The sequence below is a fragment of the Ahaetulla prasina genome, chromosome 8 (assembly GCF_028640845.1).
Source record: "Ahaetulla prasina isolate Xishuangbanna chromosome 8, ASM2864084v1, whole genome shotgun sequence".
Taxonomy (NCBI): Eukaryota; Metazoa; Chordata; class Lepidosauria; order Squamata; family Colubridae; genus Ahaetulla; species Ahaetulla prasina.
The window spans coordinates 34,980,969-34,993,119 of record NC_080546.1 but is presented as its reverse complement, the minus strand read 5'-3'; the positions used below and the strand labels follow the sequence as shown (position 1 = coordinate 34,993,119).

The following is a 12,151-nucleotide window of genomic DNA, read 5'->3' as shown; positions in this document are numbered from 1 at the left end:
TCATTATTCTAAATATATTTCCACAGCTATCACAACTGTAACATTACAAGAGATATAATCTCATGTTTTATACACAGAATGCACCAGCTGGTACCTTACAAATTTATATCCTGTATCTCTTGAGAATACACAGATTTGCGGAAACTACATTTCCACAGCACTCATTCACTTCAAATTTATTGAAATCTGGTATAAACTAAAACTTTAGTTGCTTTTTTCTTTCTTTAAATAAACTTCAAGAGATGTTTCATACTACATCTGCATAGTATAATAGAACTACGTTGGAACTGTACTATTTTCCAGTGAGAATTAATATATAAATATATGAGAAATTTTCAAAAAGCTTGTTATTTCAGCTTTTATAAATACACTTGAAAAACTGAATGTAATTCAGTACTTTGGGCAATTATATTTGCTCTGATTTTTCACTGATGGCATTGAGTAAATGTGTGATCAGCAACATAGAAAAAACATATTTTAAAGATATTTTGTAGATGTTTTCATGATCAGTTCAGGAGAATGAAGACAATTAAATATATGTATTCATATCAGAAACTCTTATAAAAAGAAACATGACCACTTTTAGTGGTTAATAGGAATCCAACCTGAGAAGTCACCAAAGGAACATAGTTTAGAAATTCTAATTCACTGGCAAACCTGGGAACTGAAAACCAGGAAGAAAAACTGATTTATTGTTTAACATTAATGGGAGCAGTGCCCAATAAAACAAAATAGTCATTCATGCATTCTCAACTCCCAGGAAAGGCTCTGTATCGAAGGAGACCACAATAGAAAGACAAACTTGCAACATAAGTAGGTTTCTAAATATGTAACTGCATACAAATTACCTTGGTCCATGAAGCTCTTCCCAATATGTTACTTACTTATATGTTTGATTACAACTGATATCATTCTCAGACAGCATGAAGTATATCCATGATGGGAGTTGTAGCCGAACACAATGGTATCAAGTACCGATACTTGATACTGAAAGGAGAATAAAACTGGCTTATTTTAACTACGAAAATGGGGGCCTAAAATTTATTTCACATTTTCTTTCTCTTCATGGCAAATTATTTTTACAATCTCATATTCATTTACCATCCCCCAAATACAAGAAATTTAATATTTTATGAGAAATTGAAGATTGTCCATAAACTATTCTAAGTGACTTATCTGTAAATCAATACACTTCCTTTTAATTTATTGATGCAAAAATTGGTGCTGGTATATTTCATAATATTTCTCTGAGAAAGCAGAAGGTACATCACTTCTAATTATTACCTAAAACCTGAAATTCACTGCTGTTACAGCATTCACACTGGTTTCTGTATCTTGTGTGAATCTTATATTTGAAGTCTAAGGATTCTTTTCACACTATATTAAATTAAGCAGTATGCAAGTAAGGACTTCTCTTTATTTTTACTTTAAATATCTGAAGATGTTGGCTGAATTGGAACCACCTGAATACAGAAAGATAATGTTTAAAATTTCACTCTAGACATTTTTGAGATTCATCTGTCTGTCAGAATGAATTCCCCTTCCCCTTTCTTCTGTACCACAATAAGGATTTCAGCAGGAATTTCAGGAAAAGTTTAAATCTCTTCCTAATGTGCAGTGGCACAAATCAGTATAGTATATATTTTCTTGAAGGTTATAAAGCAGAACGTTCAGCTACATGCTACATATTTAATATTAAAGAGAGTTTGACCCTAAAATGATTTTCTGATCTTGCAGGAATGAAGCATTATGATTCACATATTGTTTCTTATTTGTTAAGGTGTAGTATTACTTATAAGTTGTGACTGATTTCAAGATATCTTTGAGAAGTGCACGAATAGCTATACATTACCAGCTGCATTGCCTGGCGATTAAAAACTATTAATTTATAAAAATCCACACAGGTTAAACCATGACAAATAAAACAATTTTTAATGTTTTTGGGTTGGGGAATAAAATAATATTCAATAAATGTTTAATACTTCTGAATCAAATAACTACCAATACCTTCAACTCTTAATCATAGGAGAAGGATAATGAGGAGGAACAGGAAACATTTTTGAGAAATAACATGAAATATAAATAGTAAACCATGTATCTGCGCTGCAGATTTTCCAATTTTTTAATCTATTTTTTTGTTGTTGCTGCTGCTGTCGGGAGATATTTTAGGCTTCTTTTAGGGTTTAACAATCCAGTTTTCATATGATTCCTATTCCAAATGGAAACACCCAAGGAGAGAAAGAGGCTGGTTGTTGCATATTAATGAAATATTGTGGTATTAATGAAACAGCTTGTCAATGAGAACAGCCGCCCTGTTCCGGGTGACTCGCTCCCTCCTTCATCAGGAGGGGCGGGATGACCCCCTACAGGGACATGCTGAGGAGTTTAACGGTTATCTATACGATAAAATCGTTCAGCTTCGGGATAGTTTAGACCAAAATTGTGATGATCCAAGTGGGATGGCAGAGGCACGTCTTGTTGAGGTTGTTTGGGATGAGTTTGAGACTGTGGCTCCCAAGGACATGGACAGGTTACTGGGGAGGCTACATGCGACCACATGTTTACTGGACCCGTGTCCTTCCTGGCTGGTGCTGGCTACTCAGGAAGTGACACGAGGCTGGCTCCAGGGAATTATAAATGCTTCTTTGATGGAAGGGGTTTTCCCCGCTGCTTTGAAAGAGGCGGTGGTGAGACCCCTCCTCAAGAAGCCTTCCCTGGACCCAGCTATTTTGGGAAATTACCGTCCAGTCTCCAACCTTCGCTTTGTGGCGAAGGTTGTAGAGAGTGTGGTTGCATGGCAGCTTCCCCGGTACCTGGATGAAGCCGTCTATCTAGACCCATTCCAGTCCGGCTTCCGGTCCGGTCACAGTACGGAGACAGCTTTGGTCACGTTGGTGGGTGACCTCTGGAGGGCCAGGGATAGGGGTTGTTCCTCTGCCCTGGTCCTATTAGATCTCTCAGCGGCGTTTGATACCATAGCCCATGGTATCCTGCTGCACCGGTTGGAGGGGTTGGGAGTGGGAGGCACCGTTTATCGGTGGTTCTCCTCCTATCTCTCCGACTGGTCACAGACGGTGTTGACAGGGGGGCAGAGGTCGACCGCGAGACATCTTACTTGCGGGGTGCCTCAGGGGTCGATTCTCTCGCCCCTCCTGTTCAACATCTACATGAAGCCGCTGGGTGAGGTCATCAGTGGTTTTGGGGTGAGTTATCATCTGTACGCTGATGATACTCAGCTGTACTTTTCCACCCCGGACCACCCCAACGAAGCTGTCGAAGTGCTGTCCCGGTGTCTGGAAGCCGTACGGGTCTGGATGGGGAGAAACAGACTCAAGCTGAAATCCCTCCAAGACGGAGTGGCTGTGGATGCCGGCACCCTGGCACAGTCAGCTGCAGCCGCAGCTGGCTGTGGGGGGCGAGTTATTGGCCCCAACGGAGAGGGTGCGCAACTTGCGTGTCCTCTTGGATGGGCGACTGTCGTTTGACGATCATTTGGCGGCCGTCTCCAAGAGGGCCTTCCACCAAGTACGCTTGGTGCGCCAGTTGCGCCCCTTTCTTGACCGGGATGCCTTATGCACGGTCACTCATGCCCTTGTCACTTCCCGCTTGGACTATTGCAATGCTCTCTACATGGGGCTGCCCTTGAAGTGCACCCGGAGGCTGCAGTTAGTCCAGAATTCAGCTGCGGGGGTAATAGTGGGAGCAACTCGTTGCTCCCATGTAACACCAATCCTGCGTAGTTTGCACTGGCTTCCTGTGGTCTTTCGGGTGCGCTTCAAGATTCTGGTTACCACCTTTAAAGCGCTCCATGGCTTAGGACCCGGGTACTTACGGGACCGCCTGCTGTTACCTTTTGCCTCCCACCGACCCGTACGATACCGTAATATTTTTTTTCTTTAATTTCTTTTAATGTTTATATAGTATTTTTACTTGGCTGTACACCGCCCTGAGTCCTTCGGGAGAAGGGCGGTATAAAAATCGAAATAAATAAATAAAATAAATAAATAAATCCCTGACCTATGATACAGCCATACTATTTATTATAGTATTTATTTCTTCCAATCCCTTCCTGAGCATTTTGAAACTCATCTACAATCTAAACCACTTCATTAGATCTAGAAGTGCTAGGTCACACAGAAAATATAATGAGCCAATCAGTGCTCTCTCGAAGAATATGAACACTGTTTACACCAGGGTCTCCAACCTTGGCAACTTCAAGCCTGGAGGACCAACTCCCAGAAGGCCCCAGCCAGCTTTGGGTCCTCCAGGCTTAAAGTTGCCAAGGTTGGAGACCCCTGGTTTAAGCTATCATTGGTCCTGGTACAAGAGAAATTGTTCATACTATACATAGAAAAGGGGAAAAAGAATATCATTGGTAGTATTCTCTTATCTGCACATCCATTTCTGTACATGCATGTATGGCTATTAGCAATTTTTAAAAAATGGAGTAGCTGTTACAAGGAAATGTTCTCTGGCGGTAAAGACATCATGATTCTTACATTTAAAAATGACTTGCAAGCTGTGAAGATGAATTCACAGCAAGCTAATAACTTTGCAGCCAGACACTTTTCCCAATAGCTATAATTATAATTTCATGTTGCTGAGGTATCAAAAATGGAAGAAATTTTTTTAGGGAAGACTGCACTCTCAGAAAGCTCTAGAGGAAGTCTATCACCTGGACCCTTTTCTGGTTACTGGCCTGGATGTGGAGCTAAAGCATTGATTGCATTTCATTCCATTTCCATGATACCTGAGACCAGCTGCTGAAATTGTTTGCCAGATGTGCCCCTTCTAAAATGAGGAGGCACCACATATGGTACTGAGGCTTTGGCCTCTTCCTGACTATTGTGATCTGCTCTGCAGAGGGACAGCATATTCAGAATATTCAGAAGCTGTGATTGGTTCAGCATGTGGCAATGCAAGTATACCTTGATATGCCCATGATAAACCTTAGCTCTGTGAGCTGCATTGATTCCCAATATGCTTCCTGGTGGTATTCACTATTACAGTGTTCACTAATAAAATACTCCATGGCATAGGGCTATGTCATTTGGGGGACCACTTCTCTGCAATGGTCTCTACCCAACCTATTATGCCCAACAGATGGAACATGCTATGCTATGGTCCCATCAATTAGAAAATGTCATCTTGAGAAACTCAGAGAATATGCCCTTTGTGAAATATCACCAACGATTAGGTTGGCCCTGACCCTTCTGACCTTCTGGAAACCACTTGCTGTTTTCCCATGTATGAGGGTTGGGAGATTAGGTGACTCCATTATATACTGATTGTATTAATCGTATCCTTTTGTTTTGATTATAGGTAGTTCTAGATTTATGGTTACAATTGGGATTAGAATCCTGGTTGCTGAGATAAGAGGTTGTTAAATGAGATATCCTGGCTCTTCTAGTTCATTGCACAGGTTCTTAAGCGAAGTGCAGGATAGGAGGAGTCTCTGGATGCCTTGACTGGCTACAGGGGTCAGCAGTATGTGAAATTGCTCCACTTACCTTTTGTCCCAGTCAATGCAAGGCATACCCTTCCTACAAAGACTGCTTCACATCATTCCCAAAGTTAGTGGGGTGGGATACATGATTTTAAGCTCCATTTCTGCACTTCCATTTCTGAAAGGATGTGGGATCTCCTCCATGCACAGATCAGAACTCTTCCAGGGAGGTGCAAAAAGGAAGCTTAAATCATGAAGATTTCAGGTTTCTTGCTGTACCCCATTAGAAGAGTTCCTTTCTGTGCATGGAAGAGAGCTGACATCATTCCATGTGGTGCAGAAAAGGATTTTGAATCAATACATTTAATGGGGTGCAGAAGTGAAGCTTAAATCATAAAGAACTAAGTTCCATTTCTGTACCACACCAGAGGCAGTTCTTTCAGCTAGTACCCAGAGATAACAGGGAGTCCTCTCAGCAGGAAGCCACTGCTTGCAATGTTTCCTGCCGGCTTCCCATTGGCTTTCTGGGGAACCTGTTAGACAAGATTGCAAATAGGGATCATATTAGGGCAGGGCACTTGGTAACTAGCTGTAAATGTGAACAAGTTGCTAGGTGTCCAAAATGTGATCATGTGACTGTGTGGGGGAGCATGGTGCAACATTTTATGGTAGTCGGAAACAGCTTTCCAAGATCATCGTAACCACAAATGATCATAAAACAACCAGTCGTAAGTTAACGACCATCTGTATTACCTTTTTTGTTGTTTATTTTATTGTCTATTATTTTACTTTTACTTCGTTTCAACTTCCTTTTTCTTTTTCCGTTTATTGTTGTAAGCCACCTAGAATAGCCCATGGAAATATAGGCAGCAAATAAATTTTATAATAATAATAATAATAGATATCAGGATGCTGGCAGCAACCCGTATCAACTATTAGCACCAGTCAATGCTATTTGTGATGTATTTTTGAATATTCAGTTGACTGAATTTCATTTTTAATGAATAAAGTTAATAATAATAATAATAATAATAATAATAATAATAATAATAATAATAATAATAGTAATAGTAATAGTAATAGATTTTATTTCATTATTGTATTGATATTTTCATTCAATTCACTGCCAGTTGCATTTGCAAAGATCAATAGCCATATAAATCAAATTAAGGAAATCAATGAATAATAGATTGGGCAGCTACAGTCTAAACCAGTGGTAGTCAACCTGGTCCCTACCACCCACTAGTGGGCATTCCAGCTTTCATGGTGGGCGGTAGGGTTTTGTCCGAAACTGAAGCACTTTCCTTTTTTTTAATTTAATTGACTTTTAAAAAAAATTTCATAGCATTATTTAAAAACATTTTCATTAGGTTTTCATAAAATTCCATCACAATTTAAATTTCTGAAAATATACTATTTGTATCACCCGCGCATGTTTAGTTCACGTTACGTAAGTGAAACTAAATGGCATTATAGTGCGACCGCAAACAAAAGAGCCTTGTCCCAGAATAGCTTGCGCATCTCCCCCCACACCACCCAGCTGTAACAGACAAGCAGAGCTGGTAGCCGGCGGCCCCCCCCCAACCCAATCCATGATGTGTGAGAGGCATTCGCAGATGACGATACACTGTGCATTACTGTGGAACCGGTGGGCGGTTAGAAAATTTTACTACTAACAGAGATACAGAAGTGGGCAGTAGGTATAAAAAGGTTGACAAGCCCTGGTCTAAACAATGTGTGTGTTGACATGAGTAAAGGTTGCTGGCATTATTCTGAGGTGGGAGGAAATATCCAATAACCAGGGAATAGGAAGCAGAAAAAATGCTCCTGCACTTTAGTGAAAACGGATGTCCACAATTTTTGCAGTGCCTTCGTATTTCAAAGAAAATGCCAGTTTTGCTTCTATTTCAAATCAATTCCCATAGAAGCAGGAAAATAAACAAAATAAGGTCATTCAATCAGACATGTTTCAGGCTGGACATTTCCCATTTCTTAACATTCTTTTTAAACTTCAATGCCTAAAATGGAATAGATTGTTATTATTCATGACCCATTCGTGTTATCTAGGAATAAATGACACTGTCTATTAAATTTGTTTAAGAGTCTATTGTTATTCTAGGATTTCATAAATGATTAACATATTAAATAAAAATTTAAAAATTATCTTAATCTGATATGTAAGATATAAAAGCACTGTTTCACAATTCCTAGCAGTTTTCCACATATACAAGAATTTTACTAATGATTATAATGTTTTGAAATTTTAAAGAAAAAAATCTATTGAAAAATATATCCTGTTTCACATATTTGCTAAAATGACTATAAACTGCTACTGTACAAAATTTTCAATCATAAAAAAATATGGAATTTTGTAAAATATTCATATATTTAAATATGTTATCCCTCTTCTAAGCCATAAAAATAAGATTGAATGACAGCCAATGAATAATACAGAAAGACAATTCTATCAACAACAGTAATAATAACTTTAGCTATATGTGCTAATAAAAAGGAAGAAAACTACTTGGATAATTATTTAAGTTCTACACTAAATAAAATGATTTTATTTTATTAATGGTATAATATAATAATGGTAATGAAATAGCTCACTTCAAATATAAATACAGATTTATATTTGATTGCAGATTATCCTGTAGATTCTCAGGATAAGAAATAGATTGAAGGATTTTTGGTTTCATCTTCAGATTCAACTGATTCCTTGGAGATAGAGGATAAAGTTACCTATGTAAGCAAAATGATATGGTATGAACTGAGTGGAGAGCAATTGAATAAAAGCTAATTGTGATCAATCCAACAATTCTGATTTACTTTACCACTGTGGAATTACTAAAATCAATTTTAATATTGGTGTAACAAAAGAGTACTAGAGATTAGTTAAGCAATAAACGTAAGGTTTTCAACAAATAATGAACTCACTAATATATTCACTCCATTATCAAACACATCATTTTTGACATCAGAAATGGCTCTGGGAAGATGGTAAGAATTAAGTAACTCTCTTCAATACATATGACACCATAAAATTAGATACACATTCTTATTTGATTTTAAATTTTATTTATTTAGCCACCCATCTTACTGTCAAGCAACTCTTTAAATGGAACATATTTATATCATACCCTATTTCATGCTGGAACAGTTGATTTTGTTTGTCTCATTTCTTTCCTTTTGTTCCATAACTAATCTTCCCCAGGATCTTCTGTCCCATATTTAGAAACTTTCATCATTCTTCTATCTTCCATTACAGGTACTCCTTGACTTACCACCACAACTGAGCCCAACATTTCAGTTCCTAAGTAAGACAGTTGTTAAGTGACTTTTGCTCCATTTTACAAACTTTCGTGTTACAGCTGTTAATAGAATAGAATAGAATAGAATTTTATTGGCCAAATGTGATTGGACACACAAGGAATTTGTCTTGGTGCATATGCTCTCAGTTTACATAAAAGAAAAGATACGTTTAGAATAGAATAGAATTTTATTGGCCAAGTGTGATTGGACACACAAGGAATTTGTCTTGGTGCATATGCTCTCAGTGTACATAAAAGAAAAGATACGTTCATCAAGGTACAACATTTACAACACAATTGATGGTCAATATATCAATATAAATCATAAGGATTGCAAGCAAAAAGTTATAGTCATACAGTCATAAGTGGAAAGAGATTGGTGATGGGAACTATGAAACGATTAATAGTAGTGCAGATTCAGTAAATAGTCTGACAGTGTTGAGGGAATTATTTGTTTAGCAGAGTGATGGCCTTCGGGAAAAAACTGTTCTTGTGTCTAGTTGTTCTGGTGTGCAGTGCTCTATAGCGTCGTTTTGAGGGTAGGAGTTGAAACAGTTTATGTCCAGGATGCGAGGGATCTGCAAATATTTTCACGGCTCTCTTCTTGATTCATACAGTATACAGGTCCTCAATGGAAGGCAGGTTGGTAGCAATTATTTTTTCTGCAGTTCTAATTATCCTCTGAAGTCTGTGTTTTTCTTGTTGGGTTGCAGAACCGAACCAGACAGTTATAGAGGTGCAAATGACAGACTCAATAATTCCTCTGTAGAACTGGATCAGCAACTCCTTGGGCAGTTTGAGCTTACTGAGTTGTCGCAGAAAGAACATTCTTTGTTGTCCTTTTTTAATGATGTTTTTGATGTTAGCTGTCCATTTGAGATCTTGCGATATGATAGAACCCAGAAATAAGTGAATCACAGCAGTTGTTAAGTTAGTAGCACAGTTGTTAAGGTTATCTGGTTTTCACATTAACCTTGCTTGTTAGAAGGTTGCAAAAGAGGATCACATAACCCTAAGACACTGTAACCATCATAAATATGAACCAGTTGCCAAGCATTCATATTCTGATCACATGACCATGGAAATGCTGCAACAGTGAGTGTGAAAAGCAGTCATGAGTCACTTTTTTTGGTGCTGTTATAACTTCGAATTGTCACTAAATAAATAGTTGTAAGTCAATGACTACCTGTAATTTTCTCAATTTTCATCATAAACAGTAACAGTTTCAGATGTTTATTAATCTTATGCATTTGAACAGACTTCAGCTTAATTCAAAATAATATTTAAAATGACTTTTGCTAACCACACTGTCACCACTCTTATTCTTTTCATTGCTTGTACAATTTTTAGAAACAGTTCTCCAAGACTAACGTTTTTGAAGCTGTGAGTTCTGATAATTTCATTAGTTTTCTGAATTTTGTTTTTTGTCTCTGACAGATTGGACATACTCTAGATTGTGGCAAGACCCAAATGGCACTGTTTAATAGATGCCTTTTATGTTGCAGTGCCTGCCTTCTGGAACATCATGAATTCTGAGATTCATTGGTCCCAACATTGCTGACATTCTGTAAAAAAATTGAAGAGCTGGATGTCCCCTCAGCTTGGATGTCCTCAGGTCCACTGATTGGGTAAGCCCACCAATATGATTGTTTTTTTATGGTTTGAAATGGGTTTATCTCTAGGTGCTATTATTCTATTCTTATTTTTTATTGTTTAAATTAGGTTTTTGATTTTATTAGCCACTCAGAGTTACCAAAGCATAATGGGCAGCAATATAAATGATTAAATAAACTAACTAATTAACTAATTTTGATAAAAGCTATTTTCATTCCTTTCCTCCTCCTCATAGTTTGTCTGGTGTCATAGTGTATCTCAAAGACACATAAGATATTTTCAAATATTCATTTCATTAGTGTATGACTGTAACCATTTGCTCCTACTTATCTTACATTTCAATTCACAATCTGTGATATGCCATGATTATCACCATATATTGACCTCTGCCATACATCAGGACTTTGGTCAATAAAGATTTTCACCAATGTTTTTGCAAGATAAAGAAACTGTAGACACTACAGTTACATTCCTGCGACATGCAGCATTTCAGTTTTGGTCAATATTCCAAAAGCAAAAATGCCTAATTTTCTCACACTATTCTATATAACATATGACCTCTAATTTAGGGAATATCTTGCAAGTCAATTATTGCAACTATTATCGTCATTAACCCAATATATTGCATGACTAGGTTCAGCTCTAATATTCCTTGGTATTTATTTCACTATCTTCATTCCAGATCTTTCCCTGAGCCACATAACCTGCCTTTGCCCAAACAGCAATAGCAATAACACTTAGACTTATATACTGCTTTACAGTTTTTTACAGCCCTCTCTAAGCGGTTTACAGAGTCAGCATGTTGCCCCCAATAATCTGGGTCCTCATTTTACTGACCTCAGAAGGATGGAAGGCTGAGTCAAGTTTGAGCCTGGTGAGATTTGAACTGCCAAATTGCAATCAGCAGAAGTAGCCTGCAGTACTGCATTCTAACCATTGGGCCACCGTTTTTGTTGAGTCAGCCACCAATGTCTCCTAAAGTGCCCTTTATCCAATCTAAACGTTAACAGTAGGATATTGCAAACAAAATGAGAATGTAAGAAAACAAGAAAAATATCAATTCTTTCTCCATATTCTGTGAATGAAATGGACAGTCTGTACATTAGATGGATGGATGGATGGATGTAGGCAGGCAGGCAGGCAGGCAGACAGAGACAGACAGACAAAACATTTTGCAATTTAGACTTTTATGATCACTACTAAACACTGAATTTATTTGTCACCTACGGGCATAAAATTACAGCTAATATTCTGAAGCAAAGGAACTGAAATAACACTGCAGATTCCATTAATTTGACTCAAACTTTAATGGGAATTTATTTATCTGCTTTATATAGTCACCTATCTCAATTGCATGATTCTAGGAGGGTTGTAACAATTTCAGAACACAAAAAACAATACACCTATCCCAATAAAAAGCATATAAAGACAATCCACAACCAAGGTCTAAAAACAATCCACACTCATAGAACCACTATATGGGTTCCACTAAACATCCCATTCTCCACCATTGATGGCACAGCCACATCTTTAGTGCCTTGTAGAAGCTCAAGAGAGGTGGGAAAAGATTCTCCTTCTGGGTCCACTGGATTATATTTTCCAAAAGCTTTTGTATTAGCCACTTAGGTGAGATGGGTAGGCAGAAATGTGATGAATGAATTAATTAATTAATTAATAACAATATTTATCATATTAAAATTAAAATTTTCATATTCACTGCTTCTGTCACTTTTCATGATTGCTTCATAGGATTTTAATACTATATTATCTTTCAAAATAA

General features: G+C 37.6%; 1 protein-coding gene across 21 annotated transcripts in view; it reads right to left on the bottom strand.

The window, feature by feature from the left end:
• Positions 1-12,151, bottom strand: part of SLC10A7 (solute carrier family 10 member 7) — a 166,853-nt gene that overhangs the window by 68,447 nt on the left and 86,255 nt on the right. The window contains exon 6 of one of the 21 annotated variants that reach the window (XM_058192574.1): positions 6,512-8,188. The exons of the other annotated variants lie outside the window; for them this stretch is intronic. Coding sequence (XP_058048557.1) covers positions 8,108-8,188 — 81 coding nt within the window. The 3' untranslated portion in view covers positions 6,512-8,107. Of the gene's footprint in view, positions 1-6,511; positions 8,189-12,151 lie in introns of those variants that run through there. 21 annotated transcript variants of the gene reach the window in all.